The sequence below is a fragment of the Rhipicephalus sanguineus genome, chromosome 11 (assembly GCF_013339695.2).
Source record: "Rhipicephalus sanguineus isolate Rsan-2018 chromosome 11, BIME_Rsan_1.4, whole genome shotgun sequence".
NCBI classification, from domain to species: Eukaryota; Metazoa; Arthropoda; class Arachnida; order Ixodida; family Ixodidae; genus Rhipicephalus; species Rhipicephalus sanguineus.
In genome coordinates this window covers 144,658,868-144,685,546 of record NC_051186.1, presented here as the reverse complement: position 1 = coordinate 144,685,546, position 26,679 = coordinate 144,658,868, and the positions used below count along the sequence as shown (strand labels likewise).

At 50.8% G+C, this 26,679-nt stretch overlaps 2 protein-coding genes across 2 annotated transcripts in view; both read left to right on the top strand.

The window, feature by feature from the left end:
* The window catches only part of LOC119375614 (histone H2A), a 372,224-nt gene that overhangs the window by 163,094 nt on the left and 182,451 nt on the right, over positions 1-26,679 (top strand). The window lies entirely within an intron of this gene.
* The window catches only part of LOC119375608 (coiled-coil domain-containing protein 9B), a 239,555-nt gene that overhangs the window by 124,112 nt on the left and 88,764 nt on the right, over positions 1-26,679 (top strand). The window contains exons 4-5 of the mRNA XM_049411272.1: positions 12,091-12,264; positions 15,889-16,055. Coding sequence (XP_049267229.1) covers positions 12,091-12,264; positions 15,889-16,055 — 341 coding nt within the window. The remainder of the gene's footprint in view (positions 1-12,090; positions 12,265-15,888; positions 16,056-26,679) is intronic.

Genomic DNA, 26,679 nt, shown 5'->3' with positions numbered 1-26,679 from the left:
CTACGGCGAAGCTTCCTTTCTTCTACAGAAGCTTCTAAGTCCCCGTCGGCGTATTGGCGTCCATACCCATACACGGTCACCGGGTTGGTATTCCATGTGGCGTCGTCGAAGATTGTAGCGGCGGCTGTCAGTCGTCTGCTGGTTCTTGATCTGTAGGCGGGGTCGTGCTTCTTCAGCGCGCTGTGGGTAGGTGGTCAGGTCGATGTTTTCCTCATCGGTTCCGCTAGGTAACATGGCGTCGAGAGTCGTTGCCGTGCTCCGTCGGTAGACCAACTTGTATGGCGTCATCGGCGTCGTTTCTTGTACGGCCGTGTTGTGCGCGAAGGTCACGTACGGAAGGATGACATCCCACGCCTTGTGTTCGACGTCGACGTACATGGCCAGCATGTCGGCGATCGTCTTATTTAGAAGCTCTGTCAGGCCGTTGGTCTGTGTGTGGTACGCGGTGGTCCGACGGTGGCTTGTGTGGCTGTACTCCAAGATCGCCCGAGTTAGGTCAGCCGTAAACGCGGTACCTCTGTCGTTGATGAGAACCCCTGGGACGCCGTGTCGAAGGACAATGCTCTCAACGAAGAACTTGGCTACCTCACCGGCACTGCCTATGGGCAGGGCTTTTGTTTCGGCGTAGCGGGTGAGGTAGTCGGTAGCCACGACGATCCATTTATTACCGCAAGTCGACGTCGGGAACAGCCCCAGGAGGTCCATCCCGATCTGCTGAAATGATCGCCGAGGAGGCTTGATCGGCTGAAGGAAGCCTACTGGTCTTGTGGGCGGTGTCTTCCGTCGCTGACACTCTCGGCACGTCATTACGTAGTGAGTGTCGTCGGCGGCAAGGCGCGGCCAGTAGTAATTTTCCTGTACTCGTACGAGCGTGCGGGAAAGTTCGAGGTGTCCAGCCGTCGGGCCGTCGTGCAGGGCATGCAAAATTTCTGTTCGCTGTCCCTAAGGTACAGCGCGATAAGGTAGCTGGCTCGAACAGGAGAGAAGTTGTTCTTTACGAGGACGTTGTTTTTCAAGAAAAATGATGCCGATCCTCGCCTGAATACCTCTGGGACAACGATGGTCCTGCCCTCCAGGTATTCCACTAGACCCTTCAGTTCCGGTTCAGCTCGCTGTCATTCGGCGAAGTCGTGGGCACGTATGGCTCAAGCTGTCATCTTCCTAGTCGTCGGGTGTTGGTGGGTCGACGGGGGCACGAGACAAGCAGTCGGCGTCGGATTGTTTCCTTCCGGACTTGCATACGACGGTAATGTCGAATTCTTCAAGTCTTAGGCTCCACCGTGCGAGGTGACCTAAAGGGTCCTTCAAGTTAGCTAACCAACACAAGGCGTGATGGTCGCTCACAACTTTGAAGGGCCTGCCGTAGAGGTAGGGGCGAAACTTCGACGTAGCCCATATGATGGCGAGGCACTCCTTTTCTGTTGTGGAATAGTTGGCCTCTGCCTTAGAGAGTGACCGGCTAGCATAACTGATGACCCTTTCCTGCCCCTCAGTCTTCTGCACAAGGACGGCTCCGAGTCCTATGCTGCTTGCGCCGGTGTGGATTTCCGTATCGGCGTATTCGTCGAAATGAGCTAGTATCGGAGTCTTCTCTAGGTGTCGGTTTATGCCGTTTCCCATTTGAATGGCACGTCGGTCTTCGTGAGGTGAGTTAGCGGTTCGGCGATTCGTGAAAATTCCTTGACGAAGCGACTGTAGTAGGGGCACAAGCCGAGAAAACGGCGCACGGCTTTCGTGTCGGTGGGTGGCGGGAAGGCAGCGATGGCAGCTGTTTTCCGCGGGTCTGGGCGAAGACCACCCTTGCTGATCACGTGACCCATAGCTCCTCGTATGCAAAGCGGCAATTTTCAGGCTTCAAGGTGAGGCCAAAGGTCTTGACTGCTTGTAGTACAGCGTAAATGCGGCGGAGGAGTTCGTCGAAGCTTGAGGAAAACACAACGACGTCATCTAAGTAAGCAAGGCAAGTTTGCCACTTCAAGCCAGTTAATACTGCATCCATGACTCGTTGGAAAGTCGCAGGTGCCGAGCAAAGACCAAAGGGCATGGCCTTGAACTCGAACAGGCCGTCCGGTGTTATGAAGGCAGTCTTTCCTCGGTCTCTCTCGTCGACTTTGATTTGCCAGTAGCCGGTCTTGAGGTCCATCGAAGAAAAGTACTTCGCGTTGTGGAGTCGAACTAGGGCGTCGTCTATGCGTGGTAGGGTACACGTCCTTTTTCGTGATTTTGTTCAGGCGACGATAATCGACGCAGAAACCTACGGTCCCATCCCTCTTCTTCAATAACACCACCGGTGACGCCCACGGACTCTTTGAAGGCTGGACGATGTCGTCGCGTAGCATTTCGTCGACCTGTTTCTTCACGGCCTCGCGTTCTCGCGTCGAAACTCAGTACGGGCTCTGACGGATTGATCGCGCACTTTCCTCTGTTATGATGCGATGTTTCGCGACTGGGGTCTGTCGAATTCTTGACGACGACGAGAAGCAGTGCTTGTATTGCAGGAGCAGGGTTTTGAGCTGGTCTTGCTTGACCTTCCGAAGGCTCGGGTTGACGTCAAAATCTGGTTCGGGACCTCGATTAGTCGAAGCAGGTTCGGCAGCATCGAAGAGGGCCAAAGCATTGCTGGCGGCCACACATTCGTCGATGTAGGCGACCGTTGTACCAATGTTGAGGTGTTTATATTCGTTGCTGAAGTTTGGCAGCACTACCTTTGCTTTACCGTCACGCAGCTCGGCTATACCTCTTGCGACGCAAACTTGACGGTTCAGGAGTAGGTGCTGATCGCCCTCGATGACGCCTTCAAGGTTCGCAGGTTTTTCGGTGCCGACGGAAATAATGACGCTGGAGCGCGGCGGAACGGCCACCTGCTCTTCTATCACATTCAGTCCATGGTTCCCTGGCGTCGCGTGAGGGGGGAGCGCTTCGTCTGGGGTTAGTGTTATCGACTCATACCTCAGGTCGATGACGGCGCCGTGGTCACTTAGGAAGTCCATTCCAAGTATCACATCCCTGGAGCAGTTTTGTAGGATTACAAAGCTCGCAGGATAAGTCCGGTTATTGATGGTGACTCTTGCGGTGCAGACTTCAGCCGGCGTTATCAGGTGGCCTCCAGCTGTCAGGATTTCGGGTCCACTCCGAGCGGTCTTTACTTTCTTCAGCTTCGTGGCGAATGGCGTACTGACGACGCAATAGTCGGCCCCAGTGTCGACGAGAGCGATGACGTCGATGAGAACGTCAAGGTCGCTAGTTCGTCGGCTTGCGTTGCGGTCGGGTCGCGGCGTCGGATCACGGCTGCGACGGTTTATTCCGCTGCTTCCATGTTGCGTCGTCGGGTCTTCGGTCCGCGAGGTTTCGTCGGCAGGGCTTCGTCTGCTTCGCGTTGTGTTCTGCAGGTCAAGTCGCGTTGTCGTCGTCGGCGGCCGCGGAGGATCTTCGGCATGTCGTCGTACAGCAACCGCACCTCCATCGGTTGCTGTCCTTAGGTGCCCGGATACGGGCTAGGCGACTGGCCCCAGTTTGGGCCAATGTACTGCCGGCTGTGCGGTGACATGTAGCGGCCGGGCGACGGCGAGCGGAAAGGTCATCGTTCTTGCCACTGTGTTCCGATGAGGTAGTCGTCGATGTCGCGAGGCCGTTCGCCTGGCTGCGGGCGCGGCGCGTTGACGGCGAATCCGCGTAGTTGTCGGTACTGGCAGCGGCGGTACGTGTGGCCGGCCTCCCCGCAGTGGTAGCAGAGCGGGCGGTTGTCAGGGGCGCGCCAAACGTCGGTCTTCCTTGGCGCATAGCGCTGGCCGACAGGCGCACGATAGGGCGGCTGTGGCGGCGGCGGCGTCTGGCGACGGTACTGCGGCTGTGTGGCGTCTTGGTGTGGGCGTGGAGGAGGAGCATGACGGCGGGCTCCAGCAGCATAGCTCATAGCTTCCGGCTGCGGCTCTGCTAGCTGAGGCGCGCCCAGTGACTGCTGGATCTCCTAGCGCACGACGTTGGCAATGCAAGCTACTTGAGGTTGCGTGGAAGGCAGAAGTTTTCGGAGCTCCTCTTTTACGATTGCTCGGATCGTCTTACGCAGGTGGGTGGATCCTAGTGCTTGAACGTCGGCGTAGCTTGTGGCCGAGAAGTTGCGGTTGTATTGCCGCGTTCGCAGCTCAAACGTTTTCTCGATTGTCGAAGCCTCGGCGAGGAATTCGGCGACCGTCGTGGGCGGGTGGCGGACCAGTCCCGCGAACAGTTCTTGTTTTACACCCCGCATAAGCAGGCGAACTTTTTTGTCTTCGGGCATCGCAACGTCGGCTTGGCGGAAAAGTCGAGTAATCTCTTCCGCGAAGATGGTGACGTTTTCATTTGGTAGCTGCACCCGGGTCTCCAGCAAGGAAGCGGCGATTTCTTTGCGGACAACGCTTCCGAACGTGGTCAGGAATGCGCTGCGGAATAGGTTTCAGGTTTGAAGTGAGGACGCCGGATTCCCAAACCAGGTTCTTGCCGCATCTTCCAGGTAGAAGTAGACATGGCGCAGCTTGTCTTCGGTGCTCCAATTGTAAAATGCGGCGACACGGTCGTGCGTTTCAATCCAGGTTTCCGGGTCCTCGAATGATGAACCGCGGAACGTTGGCGGCTCCCAGGGTTGCCGGAGCAGAATCGGTGTAGGCGGCACATTTGCTGTCATCGTCGCTGTTGTCTTCGTCGCCGTTCCTCTTGGCTTGTCCGGTAGGAGTCCAAATTGAGGGGGAAGTCCTTTCAGTCTGCGGCTTCGCGACGTGGGCTGGGTTCACGGCCTGACGGGGGCGTCCGGTACACGCTAGAAGCAGCACCTCCACCAGATGTCACGTGGTCGTTACGTCGACGAAGACAGCCGTCGGCGTGTTCAAGATGAAACAGTTTATTTGGCCGAACTCGTGGCTGGGAAATGAAAGTCAGACTAAAGCAATACACGCTGTACACTGATAGCGGCGAACAGGGCGTCGGCCGTCGATAAAACTGACAAGCGGTGAAGCGCGTCGGCATTTATACATGTGACGTCGAATATTCCAGCGTTATCGCTGGTTGTCGCGCAAGGTCTAGAATAAGCTCGAGTTTTCGCGTCTTGCGTGCAATCTTAGCATAACGATCTACGATCGCGAAGCTTCTCGAACAGTGAGGCACGGTTTGCGCTGAGCGTTGCTGACACTCTTTGTGGGCGAAAACCGAAACAACAAAAGTGATAATAAGGAACGCACGTGGCAATATGAGCGACTCGCTCAGGACAACATATCACGGCCTACGCTGTATAGAGATAGTCTTATCCTAATATCTGGGGTTTAACCTTTTGAGGATCGAATTTTTTCCCAAAATTCAGTGCAAAAATGTGTAATTTTTTATTGCTGAACTAAATTCTTCAGACAATTATATTTAAGAAAAAAATGTCAAAATTTTTTTTTCGTGACCGTAAAGTGACAAAAAAGCATTTTTGTTGTTACATACACATGGTTTTTTCGTAGTCCGCATCGTCTCGCCGCGCACGCTTTTCAGATGTCGCTGCTTGATCGTCATCGGAGCCTGAACTCGTCAGAAAATCCTCGTCTGACAAACTGAAATCCAATGAATCAGATTCTGGTTCTGCACTTGGGCAGCCGAGCAGCGATTCTTCCGCATCGGAAGAATCGCTGCTCGACTCACCGGTAACAGAGCAACCGGCGCGCGCTTCCATAGCGTAAGCGAACTGCGTCAGTGAGCGCACGGAAGAAAACTATGGCTGTACGCCCGCCCGGAAAGTAATACGAGTGAAAAAGCTGCAGTAATCCTTCGTCTTATCGCCAACAAGACGTAGTTAGTTTTTCCGAGACCCCAAAACAGGAAACGCAATCACGGCGGCGTCGTTTGTGTAATTTTGCGCCGCACGAAAACAGATGTAATCGCGCCCAGGGGATCAATAAACAATAGATTAACAAGCGGTCACCCTTTGAGAGATTAGAAACCAAACATCCATCAGCTTTGCAGGCGCACGAAGCGAAAACCACCCCAAGGACGAAACCGAAACCAGCCGGACACCGCGTGCGCGTGTTCTGATGCGCGACTGAAAGCCGCCGCGCCGCTTTCAGAAGCAAAAAAATAAAGACGGAGAGACATCGGCGCATTAAAAAAATTCCACGTATTCCCGAAGCGTGGCACCACATTCCAAGCAAGAGAAATGATCGAAGAAGGCGCGCGTTTAAACCAAGCAACCGCGCCGCTGGCGCGCTCGGTTGCGCAAGCGATAGCCGGCGCGCCGTTTAGCGAAGCATATAAAAGCAACAACAGAGAGACATCGGTGCATGAAAAAAATTCCACGTATTCCCGAAGCGTGGCAGCACATGCCAAGCAAGAGAAACGATCGAAAAAGGTGCGCACTTTAAATCAGCTGCACCGCGAACGTGCTCGGACGGGCAGCGCTTGTGTTTGCGTCTTTTTATGTGTGCGTATTTGTTGCCCTTTTGTGCGCTGCCTATTCGAAAATCATGGCTCACCAACTAGCCCATCAGTACATATTAAGCGATAGCCGGCGCGCCGTTTTGGGAAGCAAAAAAAAAAATACAACGGAGAGACATCGGCGCATGAAAAAAATTCCACGTATTCCCGATGTGTGGCTGCACAGGGCAAGCAAAAGAAATGATCGAAAAAAGTGCGCGTTTTAAAAATAAACGCTGTGCCGTACATGTACGACGAAAACCCTTTGGTTCCAGGAAGCTTCCGCCGTACATGTACGGCGAAAACCCTCAAGGGGTTAACGTCCCAAAACCACGATATGATTATGAGAGACACCGTAGTGGAGGGCTCCGGAAATTTTGACCACCTGGGATTCTTTAACGTACACCTATGTCGAAGTACACGGGCCTCAAATATTTTCGCCTTCATCGAACCAGCGGCCAGGATTCGATCCCGCGACCTTCGGGTCAGCAGTCGAGCGCCATAACCACTATCTTACCGTGGCGGGTGAGATAGTTCCACCCTAAAATAAGGGCATGGGTACATGGCGACAACACGAGAAACTGAATGTGGCGAAGAGCGCCATCGATGAAAACTCGCGCTGCCCACACATCAACGGGCCGAACAAAAGCTGCATTGGCACGCCGAAGGGGTGGTCCAGTATACGGCGTCTTCACTTTGCGCAGGCGAGAACATAGTTCAATACTAATGACGGAAAGCACTGCACATGTGTGTACCAATGCTCGAGTCCATACACCTTCAACACATACTAACAGTACATTTGAGGGCCGCTCTGGGGGAGCTTGACTTAGCGCAGAAAATGTAGCTTTACCTCCCGAAGCTGCACTGTTTAGTTTTCCGGGCGATGGCCTAGGGTTGAAGTAGCCGCTCGAAATGGAGAAGAGGAGCGGCGAATCGGTGACGGAGAGCGGCGACGCGGGAAGAACCGGCTCCGTCGAGGCTCTGCGGAGATTCTTGAATAACTATGGTAGCGCAAGGTAACGGGACACAAGAAGAATACGGAGACACACACACAGCTCTACACTTCCAACAAATGGTTTATTTTCGGGCACCACGTGGTTCTTATACACTTTTTTGCACACAGCTTTTTCATATCGCGCACGGAAACAAAGCTCATTGATCGCACCTTTCAGCTCATGATTTTCCTCGAAGTGCAGCTCATGGTTGAAAAGCCAAGTCTTGGCTACACCTGTCAGGTAGAAGGCGACGGGAGTGAGTTCAGCAGAGTCGTCCCAGTGGTTAAGTGCACTCAAGTGATCTTACTGCTCCAACCAGTCTTCAACGTTGTCCTCACGAAGGCCAGCGAACGCCGGTGGGTCCTTCTGAGGCGTGGTGACCAACAGGATAGGAAGTTGGGCTAGTTGGTAGGAATGCATTCTTGATGCAGCGCTGAAAAACAGCGTTCGTCCGGTGTGAATGTTCCTCCTTAGTCTCTGTCTTTTAGCGCTGCATCAAGAATGTAGTGGTGACCAAGCAGGAAGGGGTTCCCGTCGAGGCAGGCGTCTTGGATGCGTTGGAGCGCTCGTCTTACGACATTGCCGAGGTCTGTTGGTGCAAACGGCGTCCTGAACAGAGCTCCAGGGGTGTATTGTTGAGGCACTGGAAGAACCAGAGGACTGAGGGACCGGAGAGCAGTATCCACCACTTGTGAGACAATGTTCGCTCTTCTTTATTGCACCCCGAGCTATTGGTCAGGCTCGGGGAGCGTTGATGATGAGTATTTACAGGGGAGAAGAAGCGTATGAATAATGCTCACAGTACACGCAATACCGGGTGACCGGACAGGCCCATAGCAGCAGCAACACCGGTAGCAACTATTTTTGTGACGCATCGAATATATATAGATGACATAAAACTGCAATGCATCTTTATATTCTACTTATCTGCTGGTGAAAGCGTTCGTTAGCGACATATCCGTAGATACTAAACGCCTAGCATACGTCACACTCATTCGATCTATACTTGAATATGCAATAATATGTTGGTTTCCCTTTCGTATGCAGTACATAGCAAAATTGGAGAGCGTCCAAAGAAAAGCACTTAGGTTTATCTTTAATAGGTATCGCCGTCGTGACTCCCGTACAGAACTATTAAAGCAAGCCGAACTCCCCACTATACAAAATCGAGCCCGACTACTTCGTCTTAAGTTGCTTTTCCTTCTTCTCAATGGCAGCATGAAGATCAATGTGAGCAACTATTTACTTCCCTCAAATACAACCAGTTCTCGAACTAAACACACCAAGCACTTAGCTGAATACAGATTTCACAAGGACTTTTCCAGGTACTCTTTCTTTCGGCAAGCAATCCGAGATTGGAATAGTTTGCCTAACGATTCTGTCGAGTGCACAACACTCGAAGCTTTTATTGCTAAGATTTCAAATAATGCTTCTTAGTTATTATCGGCATGCAGGCTCGCTGCGTTGTGCAATGACAATCTGTTTCCCTTCTCAGTATGTCTCTTTTTTCTTGCCTTGATTTTATGCTGTTCATGATTTCGTCAGCATTTGCCGAGCCTTGTCTCTAGTGCAATAAAATGTCTAATTTATATATAGTTTCTTTTTAATGCTTTTTTCGTGCGCTAAGCTTGTAACATGCTGTTCATCGCTGTTTTTCTCATTCTTGTAGCGTTTGTAAATTAATGCAATGTATGTACCGACAGTTCAGTTCGACTGATGTGCGCCCCTACTTGAACGGTGTTCTTTTGAATATGTGTATTACCTTGTAACATTCCGTTTATTATTGTTTTCATTTTGTAGCGTTGTGTAATTAAGGCGGAGAGCATATGCACTGTCCAGTTTAATTTAAAATATGTATGCCCCTACCCTAAATTGCTTCTTTTGATTATGTATCTTACCCCTTTTCCTGCAACAGCCTCAAATGTGAGGCTAGCAGTATGTTCAAATAAATAAATAAATAAATAAATAAATATTCACTGCAGTGCAAGCTTTTAACAATTTTCCTGCAACGAGAGAACTTGCGCAGCCCAGAAACGTCTCAGACGTATGGTATAGTGGCACAAACTGTCGCAGGACACTGCCGCTATTCACACTGTTCCCACTTATAGCTTATCACTCTTCGCGGCATTGCGCAGAAGAAAATTTCGGCATATCTAGCCCGCGTTTCAGAGGAAGAGCGGAGAGAGGAGAGAGGTGGAGAGGGAGAGGGGAAAGGGGAGATGGTAAGTGGAGAGGGGGAGGGGAGAGGGGTGTGAAGAGGGAGCGGAGCTGTGTGGAGATGGCTTGCGCATGCGCAGTAAGGGTGGTCACGCCGCACACCACCACCACCGGATTGAACTCCGCTGTAAGATGCTTCACATCTAATAAAACGAAGCGAAAAGAACTCAGGTGGCTACACGAGTGACTTAGATGTTTTGCACTTTACCGCACAGGGCCGTACTTGACTGCTTATGTTTGTTCGCAAATGTGGCCATATCCCATTGACATGTGACTGCGTGGAACACTGGGAATTCCGCATGTATTGCGGCACCTGCCGATTTAGAACCTGTAACGTAACACAAGCGATGTCCCTTGAAGAGTGTGCACAGCCGCAAACACTCCGCGTTTGGTGATGCATATCGCATACTTATTCAGACAGCAGTTTCCTTTTTTCGCTAGTTAGAACAACCAAAAACGGCACAGTGGTTTTCCGTTGACCTTTCGCTGGCTGACATCACAATAACAGAGAACAAAATCCGCTGGTCGACCTAAAACACGCAAAAATTATTCTAAAACGCCACTCATCCAAGCACCAGCCCGCACACCCCGCGCCGTCGCGCACGAGCCAGAAAGGACGAAAGCGCTGGTTGCCAGTCATTGTCCTCCTCGCCCGATGTTGTAGCCGAGACATGTTTTTCACAGTGTCTCACAGATGGCACCGCATTGTTGTATCTAATGTTTGCGGTTTTCTTGATATGTTTGCCGCTACATGGACATAGTTGTGCATTTTTGGAGCTGTTTGTAAGTTTTTACAGCTAGATGGACATAGTTGTCCATTTTTGGAGTTGTTTCCAAGTTTGTGTGTGTGTGTGTGTGGTTTTAGCAGCGATGGGCACACAAAAATCGCACTGAAACAGTTGATGCAGTTAGTCGCCTTGCGCGATTGTGCGCTTCTGCCATGCAACATTAAATGCGTTAAGGAGACTCCTTCCACTACATGGCATTTATGTAGTGTTTTTTTCCGAAGTAGTCGCAAGTAACATCGCAAGTAACAGCAGGTAGGACACCTGCTTGCCACGCAAACGGCCCGGTTTCGATCTTCAGTGGCACCGAAGATTTTTCTTGTTTATTTTATCTGCATTTTTCTCGATTTTTCGGTCACGGACGATTTTTTGCTCACAACCAATGATGCCGACGCCGGAATTTCTGCGAAACGAGCTCTCTAACACTGTCGCGTTAAAACGAGTGTTCCACACTCGCCGTCATGGCTACGAGCGGCGCTGACTAACACTCCCTGGTTTGCATGCACATAAATTCCAGATAAAGCAGAAGGGAGGACGACCACCGCCGTAGCTCAATTGGTCGAAGAACATCGGTTGCATTAGCTGAAGGTTGTCTTCTCGTCCACTTTCTTCACATTTATATCATAATTACTGCAGTACAGCTCAAACCGTACGGTAATGTCCTTCCCTGTCTTCATTTTCTGTTCTGGTCATAACATTTACCCAACCTTCCGTCCATTCCGGTCCGAAACTAAATAAATCAAAGCTCGCTTACGGCACTCATTTAGAGATGGCGGACACTGAAAACGCGTGCGTCAAGTCAGCTACAAGAGAAGCAGTGCCCGACCGCTGCTGCCATGTTGCGTTGTCGGGAAAGGCTTAAGGTTGTGTGAAACGAGCCCTTGAAATTCCTAAATACACGTCTTCGTATCGCAATGCAGATATACCCAAAGAGTGTACCTTTGGTCCCCTCAACAAGTATGGCTAGCTTGCTTGTCACAATCGCCGATCATCCCAGTGACAATATTTATGTTCGCCCACTTCATTATTTGCCATTCTATTGCTTTTGCTTTCGTCCTGGTCAGCTATTCCTCTGGCATGGGCACACACAGCTCTTCCAGTGTTTCTCAACTTAAAACTCGTGGTCACCTTACTAACCTAGAATTACGGCGTCACATATCCCGACTATGTCTTTTTCACAAATTTTATCATTATCCTATCGAAGTTCTAGCCATCCTGCCAGTCCATCGCTTATCAAGCCGCACAAATTATCCAAGAGCAGTGTACCCTCCGCCAGCACAAACTACCGCCCATCTTCGCTCCTTTTTTATAAAAAGCGCACGGGACTGGAACCATCTGCCTGCAGCTGCCGTGCACCACTCCGACCCACATCAATTCAAGGCTGCTCTTGAATCACTTCTACGCTGCAATAAATACCCATCCCTCGTGTAATACCCCAGCTGGCGCCTTTGAGGTACCGAAAATTAATCAATAAATAAATAATATATTCGGCATTGGTATTTTTAGCCTGGTGCAATTTTCAGGCGCACTTACTGGAGAATTGCGCACACCATGCGATTGATATGAATTTTTTATGCCCATTTGTAATGCTTATTTTCTTATGTAAATTGCTAGTTGCTCAGAGCATTTTTTGTGTTGTAAATATGCATGGTAAGAGCATCTGGGCTGACTTGCAGGAGGACGGCCCTCCACCGGACCCCAACTATCGCTTTCTGGCTGACCGAATGCGCGAGGGTGATGCGGATGGTGGCGGGGACCGAGGTGGCAGCCGTCGCCACCGAGACAATTACGGAGGCCAGGATTTTGACAATGTGCGGCATGCCATGCGTCAGGATAAGGCACTACAAAGGGTAATTATAGCAGCTTCGGTAGGTCTAGGCATTTAAGTAGCTCAACGGCTGTGGCATGTTGCTCGTGGTTTTAATAACAGCCACGCGGGTTTCAGTGATGGACCAAATGTAGTACCGTACGTTGGTTGCAAGATTTGTTCCTTTTCTTTTGATGCTGCATAATCAGTGCCATAGATCGTGCAAAATACACACTGCACAGGGAACAGCACAAATGCTCTTCAACAACACGGGAAAAAGTAAACAGGCTCTCTGCAGTCTGCATATGTACAGGAAACAAAATCATCACCAAGATTAACTGAAGGAAAGAAGGTTTCCTCGGGCGGTTCCCTATCAAAACTGAGGATCTGGTCAATTTAGCTTTTGCAGAGACTTTTTGTCACCGTTCTGAATGTTGATAGCTGTGTCATAAATGCAATCGCCACCCGTCTAAACACCTCCGAAATGGTCATAAGCTACAATGTTCTGAAAGGCAGGGTGTGCAAACTCGGACACAAGAGAGATGACGCCACAAACGCCGACGAACAACTGCAAAGGTACACTACACTCTTAGAAAGTTAGTAAACAGTTAGTAAAAGGATGCATTTGCTAGTTTCGAGCGCATTTTACTACCTTCGCGGCACGTCTTTACTAGCCAGCAGCTAGTAAAGGTCGTAACTTTCGCCGTTACTAATCAAGGAAGCTTTCTTGGTGTTTTTAACTAAGTAACTACTAAGCCACCCACGTTGCCAGACGCCACAGTATACTTTGCCGTAATCATGACGGTCTTTAGCAAAATTTAAAGAAACCTTAATTTTATTGATTACCTCGGAATAAAAGTTTCGTGCTACGTGATGACACACATATAAACAAATATAAGGGCACACGATAATGTGTAGAAAACACCAATTATTGTTCTAAATTCTGTGGCAGCTAACCAGTACAGGTGTGCTATCCCAAAGTAGGAGCATAAATAGTATTCAAGCTGCTGCTATATAGTAGATATCGGCTACGTAGAAGTCTTGATATTCTGTGTGTGTGTTTGCGTGTGTGACCCGGTTTGTGATACATTCATGCCTCTATGTATGTTGCTCTGATGCATACTTGCCATGGTAATTACATGAAGTAATTAGCGGCCATTAGTTAATGTACGAGGGCAATGCCGCTTCGTTTTGTTTTTTTTTATCCTATAGATACTTTTGTAATAGAATCATCTTGATATGGCATGCACACGCACATATAAACAACATAGGCGTAAACCTCTATTTGGCTAAGCGTTCTCTACTATAAAGGTAATACGGCTACTAAGTTGCTAGTGCGGTTACTAACAACTTAGTAATGGACTAGCCATACGAGTGAGCACTATTCACTAACTAGGTAGCAAATTTCACTAACCTGCATTTTACTACCCTCACTTACAAGAGGCTAGTGTATTTTGTGACACGTAAACTGTTAGTATTTAGTTAGTGAATATGCCGACCTTTTTTTCTAAGAGTGTACGGTGGAAAAGAAATAGGGCATGAAAACGTATCTGCGCATGCCCATACAATAGGCGAACCTATCAATCCTGCTCGCGTGGCGGTCTGCGTGAAACATAACTTTTAAGGCATTTGTTCCTTTTTCGGTCGGTGTAACTTTTCGCGTTTACACTATGTATTTCCCCGGCCAGACGGGTTGCCGTCAAACTTTGGATTTCATCTATGCAAGTTAGAGCGAGGGAGCGTGCTCTTTCGATAAAGAATAACCTTTTGGCACATTTGCCTATGCACTGCAGCGTGTGTGGATGTGAGGCAAGATTTGCCAATATCACCATTCTAGGTAAAAAGCAAGGAGGTGATTGAGCGAGAGATGCTAGAAGCATACCTCATCCAAAAGAAAAAAGATGTCTGTATTAGCGATACGTTGGTTGTACTGCGTTCAGCTGAATTTGATTTTTTTGACAGGTTTCTGAACTAGCACGTGCATTGACAGTGGCCGAATGTTGGAGGTGACGCATGGTGTGTTATTGCGCATGCGTGGTATGGTATATATATTGCGATGGATTTGCAAGAATAAAGTCAGTTGCGAGTTGACGCTCTTTCCTTTCGCCTTTTCTTCTTGGTGGTTTGCGTCGTCGAATTTTCTTGTAAACATGCCCCAACTAGCCCAACAGCAAGTTTTACTAAAGTTAATTGACGGTTGGCTCACGCATGCGCTGCCACTATTATCGGTATGCCATGCTTCAATCATCAGACGCGTCTCTTCATTCCCCTGCCTGTGCAAAACTGCCTATTCATTGAATTTCAGCGTGCATTTACACGCTTAACAATGCACAGACAGATTAGTAGGTGAGCCTCCGGTTAGTGATCTCTTACGTTTCAATAATGTCTGGTTAATGCAGCGGCCCGTCTGTCCTACGTAGAAGCGGCCGCAGCTAAAAGGAACCTTATGCACCACACTTGTACGGCAATTGGTGAATTTGTTGGTGTGTTTTGCGAAACAGATGTCAGCCTGCTTCTTGTTTAATACTCGCTCATTCTTTTTCTGCACAGCGGCACATATGTTACCTAGCTTATAGACAGCCGTAAAAACAACTTCCCACTTTCTTTAGCCATGAGATACGCCATAAATGTAAGGGATACCAACGACACTTTTTATGCCATGGCTTTCTGCAACCATGCTGGACTTAAGAAAACTGACTTCTTTAAACGTTCAGCGACAGTGGCCGCTGCAACGCGAGGGTAACCTACATATAAAATCCGCGCATTAAAGCTGGCAGTCATTTTGTGCTCACAGGACTTGGTGGAGGAAGAGTTAAGAAATGACATCGCTATACCGCTTTTTACAACCTGATAATGCTACGAGGACACGTTTAACAGCGGTTTTCAAGATCTAGGAGAATACCGCCAGCATATGTGGTTCCCCTGAAACGTTAAGGAAATGTCTGGAAATTGTATTTCATTATTCTGAGACAATTATTTAGTAAAGTAATGCCTTAACACTTAGCTTTCACGTAGAGCCCCACGCGAGCCGGACTGATAGGTTCGCCTATTGCCTGGGCATGGGCAGATATATTTTCACGCCTTTTCCACCGTTTCTCTTGTGTCCGTGTTCGCATGCTCTGTCTTTTAGAATGAGTACTTACAAGTAGCTCAGTTCTCTGCAGTGTTCCTGCTTCTATCTTTATTTCACCAAGCTGTGGAACACGCTTCTCTAAAACAATGCACGCTTCGTCTAGCGAGCCAACATCGCTGATGAGTGAGAAAATGAGAAGCTGCGGAATGGAGCCAAGCAAGGAGCATAGCTAATACATAGCTAGTGGATGCATTTAACAGCAACAGTAGTGTTCACGGTCTTAGCGTTGGGGAAAGTGTATGTTTCAGAAAGTAATGAAGGCGAATGGTTAAGCTGCAGTGTATGTTAACCTGTTGTCTGTAATGACGCAGAATAAGCAGAACCGCAGTGTAAAATAAAACGCGAGGAAGGTAATTTCTGAACAAGTTTATTGCTGCTGTTCAGCTTCCTTGGCGTTAAGGAGTTGTGTGCCAAGTGTCTAGTTGTATATTCCAACAGACAGCAAATGTTGTATGTAATATAGCTTACTGGAATCAAATGAAGCACAGCGAGCATTGAAGTTGTTGCAAATGAGTTGTTCTCTGCCACAACGAGGAGTCTGGCCATGTCCTGCCTCCGAAGCTGGCCATGACAGGACGACAGCGGCGAGAGTACGAGCAGTGGAAAAGTGACCGTGCTGCCATTGACCAGGAGCGAATGCAGCGCCACACGGATGCTGAAGGCAACTTCACGCGCGAGTGGGACCTCCATAAGGAGTTGGGGTGAGCTGCTGATGACGGCACTGTTGCGCTCCCATTACCTTATACTGAGGGACATTTGCAATGAAAAGGCGTACAGTGATTCAACAAATCATTATCTTTACGTGAATCTCGCACACCACCAAGTATAACACGAACATTATCGTCTGCTCCCGCAGACGTTTGGTCACTACGGACCCGGTCACTACGGAAATGCGCCGCGAAAAATGGGATCATGGGAGGCTTGAGCCGACGCCAGGTGATTGGACCTCTAAGGCGCCCCTGGCAGAGGCAACACGCCCCTTTATCCTTGACTTCATGCAGACGTCACCCCTCCCAGGGGAAATCGGCAGTCGCTTTTTCTTGTCTCTCGCTTCGTCTTTCACTTTTATGGAGGGCTGTTCGAATATTCTAACTTTGGAATATTTTTGGAACATAGTGATTGCTGTTCGATTTGATTCGCTCGAAATGTTCGAAAGATAAATACAGTCAACGTCCGATTTTTCGGGGCCCCTAGGGACCGAGAAATGGCCCGAAAAATCGGCAAGTCCGAAAAAAGGAATTCGTGCGGTCGAATCCCCACAACCACGCCTGACATAACTGTAATCCCTCCCAGTACAGGTGTACAGTGCGTGCCCAGGCTCTCGAAAATACATTCGGTACCTGCCACGAACCCCGCTTAACCACGTGCCAACCGCAAATTGCAAATTTCCGTCTCGCGATGAGCGCCGCTGATACCAGCAAAGCGTGGAATTGATTACGGCTCTCGCTTGGAGCGTTTGGAAACGATGGCGCGGATCACAAATACTGTGGCGGAAGAGCGGACGACTGGTCCAGCTTTCACAAATGCGTGTTGCGTGTGCGCACGTAAACGATGCACACACGAATGGCCGAATCTCCGCCGATTTGCTGCTGCGTGAAGCCGATCGTTCCTAGTTGTGTGCACCACATCGCCAACTAAGCTGACGCTGTCACATGTCGGGGCCCTTGCTGCACCGTACGAAAGGGTTGTCATGAAAGTATTCGGGGTGCCCACTCCATTCCAGAGCGCATACAGGCGCGGCGAGGGTGAGCTGCTTTCGTTCTTGAAGGAAGCGCGTCAGCGGTCTCGCACAGAGAGGCAGCATGAACGGCGGCGCGGCGCGTTTGGGTTATACGCATATCACTGCGCTAGGCCACGTGCACTACTGAGCTGAAGATGCTCTATGAAGATCACGCCTCTGTGCATTTCCGGTGCTGATCCATAAAGACATCGCCGTGTTGCGTCGTGACAATGGTCCCTTCAGATTTTCAATATGCATCACCCTTTGGCATTGCAGCAAAGCTGCCTTTCAGACTCTGCTACGGCCGCAAACGGATCGATTCACGAAAGCGCTGATTGGAACCTACGAGATGATCGACGCGGCAAAGGTGGGCGGGCTTTCATTAATGCCCTTTCGGATCTCAAATGTGGGTAGAAAGTCCGAAAAATCGAACGCCCAAGAGTTTTAGCGTCCGAAATTTCATATTGCCACGCCCGCTTCTTCTTTTATTTTGATGTGTTCGAGTTTGACCAGCAAGGACGGTTATCAACGCTCGACGCTGTCCGCGAAGCAGTGTTCGAGAAGCTTCACGATTTTAGTAGATCGCTTTGTTAAGATTGCGTGCCGCACGCGAATGTTCCAGCTTTGTCGAGAGATAACGCCGCCACCAGCGATATTGCTGGAAAGTTTCATAGCGCTTGTATAAAAGCCGACGTGCTTGACCGCTTGTCAGTTGATCGACGGTCGACGCTGTTAGACGCTATCAGTCTATTGCTGTAGTTTGACCTTCAGTTTCCCGGCCACAAGTTCGGCCAAATAAACAGTTTCATCTCGGACGTGCTGACTGCTGTCTTCGTCGACGTCACGACCACGTGACATCTGGTGGAGGCGCTACTTCATGATCCGGACGCCACCGCGGAGCGCTGACCCAAGCCCAAGCCGCGAAGAAGACGACTCTAAGGACAACCAGGATCCTCGAACCAGCCGCCGGCAGAAGGGACTACAAGCAGAGTACGGGCTCCTTCCCGAAAACGCCACGCAGCCGAAGACCGTCACATCGACCGCCAAGACGATGACAGACCCCCTGCCACCTACAACGGTAGTGATGCAACAGCCAAGGGAGCCACCAACTTTCCGTGGATCGTCGTTTGAAGACCCGGAGAACTGGCTGGAGACGTACGAGCGAGTCGCCGCCTTCAACCACTGGGACACTGAAGAGAAGCTGCGCCACGTCTACTTCCACTTAGAAGACGCCGCGAAGACGTGGTTCGAAAACCATGAATCGAGCCTTCAATCCTGGGACGTCTTTCGGACGACGTTCCTCAATAGCTTCGCGAGCATCGTCCGCAAGGAAAAGGCCGCTGCTTTGCTGGAGACAAGAGCACAGCTACCGAATGAGACGGTCACTATCTACACGGAAGAGATGACGCGACTTTTCCGCCTGGCCGATGCTGCCATGCCTGACGAAAAAAAGGTCCGCTTCCTTATGCGGGGAGTGAAACAAGACCTCATTGCAGGATTGATGCGGAACCCACCCAATACCGTCCAAGAATTCCTCTCGGAGGCGACAACCATCGAGAAGACGCTCGATATGCGCACTAGGCAGTACAATCACCGCGCATTCCAAGACAGCGCAGCAGTTCATGCCCTCGGCTCCGACGACTTGCGCGAAACGATCCGAGCCATCGTGCGAGAGGAGCTGCGAAAGCTCGCACCTTTTGCACAGCCCGAAGTGACGTCGATTGCGGACGTTGTACGCAAGGAAGTCCAACAGTCACTGGGTGTTCCTCAGCCGGCACCGCCGTAGCTGCAAGCAATGAGCTATGCTGCTGCAGCCCGACGCAACGCCCCCCTCCTCGCTCACGTCAAGACGCCGCGCCGCCCCAGCAGTTCCGCCGCCAGGCACCACCGCCGCCACCACCGACGTCATACCGCCCGCCATCCGGTCAGCGATATACGCCGAGGAAGACCGACGTTTGGCGCGCCCCCGACCATCGTCCACTCTGCTACCACTGCGGGGAAGCCGGCCACACCTACCGCCGCTGCCATTATCGACAGATGGGACTGCGTGGGTTCGCCGTCGACGCGCCGCGTCCACAGCAGGGTGAACGACCACGTGACATCGTCGACTATCTGGCAGGAACGCAGTGGAGCCCCCGAGGACCTTCCCGATCGCCGTCGCCAGACCGCTACGCCTCTCCCCAACGCCGACCATACACTGGCCCAACCCGGGGCCGGTCACCTAGCCCGCATCCGGAAAACTAAGGGCAGTAACCGATGGAGGTGCGGTTGCTGTACGACGAAATACCGAAGACCCTCCGCCGCCGACGCCGCCGCTACGACGAAGGCTTCAGGACACGACGCGAACCCCTGACGACGAAACCTCGCGGACCGAAGTAGACCTGACGACGCAACGTGGAAGCAGCGGAACAAACCGACGTAGCCGCTACCCGACGCCACGAGCTAACTGCAACGCAAGACGACGAACTAGCGACCTCGACGTTCTTATCGACGGCCACAGCGTCATAGCCCTCGTCGACACCGGAGCCGACTATTCTGTCATCAGTGGACCGTTCGCCACGAAGCTGAAGAAAGTTAGGACAGCGTGGGAAGGCCCCGAAATCCGGACAGCTGGAGGTCGCCTCGTAACGCCGGAGGGAATCTGCACAGCGAGACTCGCCATTAACAACCGGATTTATCCCGTGAACTTCGTAATCCTGCCGCGTTGCTCGAGAGATGTCATCCTTGGTATGGACTTCTTAGGTCTTCATGGTGCAATCATCGACCTGAGGTCTAAGTCGATAACACTTTCCACGGAAAAGGCACTACCGCTGCACACTCCGCCAAGAAAGCACGCCTTGAATGTGCTCGAAGGCCAGGTCACCATTCCCCCTCGCTCCAGCGTCATCATTTCCGTCGGCACTCAGAAATCAGCAGACCTGGAAGGTGTTGTTGAGGGCGACCAGCACCACTTGATTAACCGCAAAATTTGCGTCGCAAGAGGAGTAGCAGAGCTGCGAGCAGGGAAAGCAACAGTTATGCTCACGAATTTTAGCAACGAGTACAAGCACGTGAGCAAAGGCACGACGGTCGCCTACATCGAAGAAATCGTAGAAGCCAGCAATGCTTTCGGCCTCACCGATTCTCCCGAGCCTACTCCGACGAATAAAGCGCCGCAACCAGCTTTCGACATCAATCCCTGCCTTCAGAAGCACAAACATTTTCATTTTCAGAAAATGATTTCATTTTCTGATTGTTCCTGTTGCTGTAACCCCCCTTTCCCTGCCTTGATCTCATATGAGATTGGCAGTATTTCTAAATAAATAAAATAAAAAACAAGAACAGCTCAAAACCCTGCTCTTGCAATACAAGGACTGCTTTTCGTCGTCGTCAAGAATTCGGCAGACTCCCGTGGCAAAACATCGCATCATAACAGAGGAAAGCGCCAGACCACTCCGTCAGAGCCCGTACAGAGTTTCGACGCGAGAACGCGAGGCCGCGAAGAAACAGGTCGACTAAATGCTACGCGACGACATCATCCAGCCGTCGAAGAGTCCGTGGGCATCCCCCGTGGTGCTAGTGAAGAAGAAGGATGGGACTCTACGTTTTTGCGTCGAGCCTGAACAAAGTCGCGAAGAAGGACGTTGTGACAGGTTCGTTTAATAAAGCAACTAGAATGAGTTGTGCAATACCATTCTCGAATAAGAGACGGAGGTGAGCGTTTGATTTTCAGAGAAACGAAAATATATATTCGCACAGAAAAAAATAAATAAACGAAAGGGTAACACTAGAATAAACAAACGGTAAACTGACAAGCGTCAGCCTGACCCCAACTACATAGAGTTCTCCTTAAACAAGGGAATCTTATCCTAAGCTTAAAATCGTGCTAGTCCACAGGCTAACGTCGTCAGAATAGTCCTGATGTGGAAACAGAGCGGTACGGCTCACCAACGGTCTGGGCAGACAAGCAGTCAGGTGATGAGGACGGGGTGGTGGAAGTCCACAAGCTCGGGCCCTCAGCCCGACGACTCACTTCCGCTCCCGGTGGATGCAGTCATCGGTGGTGCTGTCTCCCGCCCGAGCACCACAACCACGCCATACCGGGGCCTCAGCAATAGCCACGCCGGTAGAATGGTCGCCCGGTCCGCGTGCAGGCCTGCGCCGGCTAGGTGGACGCCTTCAGAGCGCGGGTACAAGCGCCCGACAAGCTCGCGTTCCGCACCCTAGCCACGTTCTTCGAACCACCAGCACAGCTCTTCTTCTTTTTCCTTTTCGGCGCAGTGGCTCTTGGCGATTTTCTTATTTCGCGTTTTTTTCCCCATGTTCCGATGTTCGGCGCGCTCGCGCAAGTAGCACGTTGTACGTCGTCCTCGTCGTTTTTGCTGCTCCAGCCATCGGAAGCACCACACTCGCGCACTTCACTCATAACAGACGTGTATCCCCTTCCCCGGATAGACGACACCCTGGGTCGATTACACAAAGCAAAGTACTTTTCGTCGATGGACCTCAAGACCGGTTACTGGCAAATAGAAGTCGACGAGAGAGACCGAGAAAAGACTGCTTTTATAACACCAGACGGCCTGTTCGAGTTCAAGGTCATGCCCTTTGGTCTGTGCTCGGCACCTGCGACTTTTCAACGGGTTATGGATACAGTACTGGCCGGCTTGAAGTGGCAGACGTGCCTCGTGTACTTGGACGACGTCGTTGTGTTTTCCTCAAACTTCAACGAACACCTTCGGCGCCTTGAAGTTGTACTTCAAGCAATCAAGACCTCCGGACTCACCTTGAAGCCTGAAAAGTGCCGCTTCGCGTACGAGGAGCTCTTGTTCTTGGGTCACGTGATCAGCAAGGATGGTGTTCGCCCGGACCCGCGGAAAACAGCTGCCATCGCTGCCTTCCCGCCGCCCACCGACAAGAAGGCCGTACGCCGTTTTCTCGGCCTGTGCGCCTATTACAGACGTTTCGTCAAGGAATTTTCACGGTTCGCCGAGCCACTGACGCAACTCACGAAGGCCGACATCGAATTCAGGTGGGAAACGTCGCAAGTTCAAGCATTTCAAGAATTGAAACGACGCTTGCAGGCGCCTCCGATACTTGCGCATTTCGACGAATACGCCGATACGGAAATCCACACCGACGCAAGCAGCGTTGGACTCGGCGCCGTCCTTGTGCAGAAGACCGACGGATCCGAAAGGGTCATCAGTTATGCTAGCCGGTCGCTATCAAAGGCAGAAATCAACTACTCCACAACAGAAAAGGAGTGCCTGGCCATCATCTGGGCTACATCGAAGTTTCGCCCCTACCACTACGGCCGGCCCTTCAAAGTTGTCAGCGACCACCACGCCTTGTGTTGGCTAGCTAACTTGAAGGACCCTTCAGGTCGCCTCGCACTGTGGAGCCTACGACTTCAAGAATTTGACAGAACCGTCATTTACAAGTCCGGAAGAAAACACTCCGACGCTGACTGCCTGTCCCGCGCCCCCGTCGACCTACCGCTGCAGGACAACATGGAGGATGAGTGCTTCTTGGGAACCATAAGTGCCGAAGACTTCGCCGAACGACAGCGAGCGGACCCAGAACTCAGGGGCCTCTTGGAATACCTCGAGGGCAGGACAACCGTTGTTCCCAAGGTATTCACGAGAGGACTGACGTCGTTTTTCTTGCGCAACGGTGTTCTCCTTAAGAAGAACTTCTCGCCGCTTCGAGCCGACTCCCTTCTCGTAGTGCCCTCGACATTGCGACAAGAGGTCCTCCAGGCTCTGCATGACGACCCGACGTCTGGACACCTGGGTGTTTCTCGCACGCTCGCAAGAATACAGGAAAAATACTACTGGCCGCGCCTTGTCGCCGACGTAACTCGCTACGTCAAGACCGGCCGGGACTGTCAGCGACGCAAGACACCGCCGACTAGGCCAGCCGGGCTTCTGCAGCCTATCGAGCCACCTCGACGGCCGTTCCAGCAAATTGGGATGCACTTACTGTGGCCGTTCCAGACGTCCAATACTGGAAACAAATGGATCGTCGTAGCCACCGACTACCTCACCCGCTACGCCGAGACAAGGGCCCTACCCAGAGGCAGTGCCGCCGAGGTAGCGAAGTTCTTCGTTGAGAACATCGTCCTGAATCATGGCGCCCCAGAGGTCCTCATCACCGACAGAGGTACGGCGTTTACGGCCGACCTAACTCGGGCAATACTGAGATACAGCCAAACAAGCCACCGCCGGACCACAGCGTACCACTCACAGACCAATGGCCTCACCGAGCGGTTAAACAAGACCATCGCCGACATGCTGGCCATGTATGCCGACGTCGAACACAAAACGTGGGATGCCATCCTTCCGTATGTGACCTTCGCATACAACACGGCCATGCAAGAAACGACGCAAATGACGCCGTACAAGCTAGTCTACGGAAGGAGCCCGGCAACGACGCTCGACGCAATGCTACCAACTGCCACCGACGAAGACGATCTCGACGTTGCCGCCTATTTGCAACGCGCCGAAGAAGCTCGACAGGTCGCCCGCCTGCGCATCAAGAACCAGCAGAGGGTCGACAGCCGTCACTATAATCTTCGACGACGCCACATGGAGTACCAACCCGGTGACCGTGTGTGGGTCTGGACGTCGACACGCCGACGTGGGCTCGATGAAAAACTTATTCGGCGATACTTCGGGCCATGCAAAGTGCTTCGACTTCACGGCGCTCTTGACTACGAGGTCGTCCCGGACGGCATTACGAACTCCCAGCGACGCCGCGCACGACCTGAAGTCCATGTCGTGTGCCTTAAGCCGTTTTTTGCGCGTTAGCGAGCATGGGGACTCTACTTTTTCCTTTGTTATTGTAATTTATTTGTGTATGCACTTGTTTTTTTTCCCTTTCCATGTTCTGTTGCAAGCATCGGGACGATGCTTTTTCAGAGGGGGGGCAATGCCACGCCCGCTTCTTCTTTTATTTTTATGTGTTCGAGTATGACCAGCAAGGACGGTTATCAACGCTCGACGCTGGCCGCGAAGCAGTGTTCGAGAAGCTTCACGATTTTAGTAGATCGTTTTGTTAAGATTGCGCGCCGCACGCGAATGTTCCAGCTTTGTCGAGAGATAACGCCGCCACCAGCGATATTGCTGGAAAGTTCCATAGCGCTTGTATTAAAGCCGACGCATTTGACCGCTTGTCAGTTGATCGACGGTCGACGATCTGTTTGACGCTATCAGTGTATTGCTGTAGTTTGACCTGCAGTTTCCCGGCCACAAGTTCGGCCAAATAGTTTCATCTCGGGCGTGCTGACTGCTGTCTTCGTCGACGTCACGACCACGTGACAATATGGTTCTTATACATTGACGTCTATGGGAGAAGAAGAACGCCTATTTCGGCTAGTTGGTTAAAGTGCATCTTGAAAGGGTTTGCAGCGCAAGCATGGTAGTGCTGAAGGAAAGGCGTAAAGGCGAGGAACGGAAAGCAAAGAGAGACTCCTTGCTTTTCGTTCTTCGCCTTTACGCCTTTCCTTGAGGACTACCCTGCTTGCGCTGCGAACACTTTCAAGACGCACGTCTATGGGGCAGATTAGGAACTATGGACTCGATCGAGCGTGCCCTTGTCCGCCATGTCTGTTGGCCTCCACAGAAGTTGGAGGAGAGGTTGAGGAAATAGTCTTTTCCTTTCACGTGTCAAGTGCTGTCGGCAACACGTTGGTGGCACCAATCATGCAGAGAAATACAATTTGGCCTCTGCTAGGCCTTAGTCTTGATTAGGGGTGTGTTCAGATGAGAATGTCGGTTCATGTCCGCGGACCCCCTTTAATTTCGCTGAAAAAATATCTTGCTGTGCGATTCCCCACAGCCACGAAACCAATCTTTGTTCTGTAAAAAAAATTTTCCCTTAATCGAACAAATTCGGAAGTCTCCACTTAGCCGAACCGCTTTTAGCGAATTGTGCGAAAATGGGATTTTGACGAGACCCTTCAAAACAACTTTTGTAGCTGTGAATCTCAAAATTTTTCCTGGGAAACTATGAGTGAGTAACGTGGGTTTACAATATGTTTTTGTCTCGCAGTTTTGTTGCCCATATTTTATTAAAAAATATCGCAAATTGCTCAATAATGCTGTAATATAAAGTTTCTTGCATCCTGAGTGTAATACTGAGAATTCTTGAAAGCTTTTCAGCGCGAACTGGACGGAGCACAAAGAGGACACAAGACAAGCGCTGTGTTCGTCTTGTGTCCTCTTCTTGCGCTCGTCTTGTGTCCTCTTCTTTGTGCTCCTTCCAGTTCGCGCTGAAAAGTTTTCAAGAATGCATCAGTTCCAACTCGTCCACCTCTCTACTTTACCTAATACTGAGAAATTTGCCAGAGTGTTGCCGCACATGAGTTTGTAGCACGGCTCGGGTAAACACAGAACGGTTTATTCGTTGCTACCTCTGAACTACATCTCCCTCGTTGTTGTGCGCCAGAAAAAGAGGAAAAATGTTCTAGCAAAACTTTGGTTCGAGCGAGCTGGTTCATCGTCGAACTTGTTTGGGGCAGCGCTAAGGAATACACGGACAAAGACACATAGTAGACGCCACAGCGCCCGTGCCGTCTACTATGTGTCTTTGTCCGTGTGTTCCTTGGCGCTGCCCAAACAAGTTCGACGAAGAAGAAAAGTCTGCCACAGGTGGGCACTTGAAGAGGTGGTCGAACGGACAGTGGGTGCCGGCTCGATCCTTTCGACGGCGACTGTCTCTTCACGCCGATTGCGCACGATTGTGAAATGATGTTCAGAACGTTTGATGACTGGGAAGGGACCGTCATGGCTTTAGTGAGGTCCCCGTTATGAAAAAAAGAACCTAAATGAAAAAGAGGGAAGCCTGTTCCACATGTGTATGCCGGACTTAAAGCGGCATACACGTGGCGGGGCTGAAGAGCGCGGTGAGGCGCGTCAACATGAACCAAAACGTGTGAGGATGTCTGTAGGTTCGAGGGCAGAAAATCATCATCATCAGCCTGTCTATGCCCACTGCAGGGCAAAGGCCTCTCCCATGTTCCGCCAATCAACTCGGTCCTGTGCTTTCTGCTGCCACGTTATACCTGCAAACTTCTTAATCTCATCTACCCACCTAATTTTTTTGTCTCCCCCTCACGCGTTTGCCATCTCTTGGAATCCAGTCAGTTACCCTTAATGACCACCGGTTATCCTGCCGACGTGCTACGTGGCAGAAAAATATCATGCTTATTCGTGTGAGCAGAAGTTGGCGACGGGCGCAAGTAGTGCATAAAGATCCGCAGACTCTGGACGAAAGAAGATGGATCGAAAGCAGTCTTAAGAGTGCTGTTTGTTGGGCGAGTTGGAAATTCTTACTTGCAAGGGTAGCGCTAGTGGGCACGGACTAAAGGAAGGCGCACGCACACACAGACGGAAGCGTTCTAGCAATTGGTTTTTTATTGAAAATATCCCCTACATATATACATCGCTTTTTTGGCCACGTGACAATTTCAGCGCACTGAAAAATTCAGGAACATCATTTCTTTTTCCGACAACGCTATCGATAGTGAGCTGACACATTTCGCCCCTTCTATGATTATGGTCTGCTTCTATGATTTCCCGAGTGCACTTATCTTTGTGGCGGCTGATTATGATGCATTTTGAATAAAC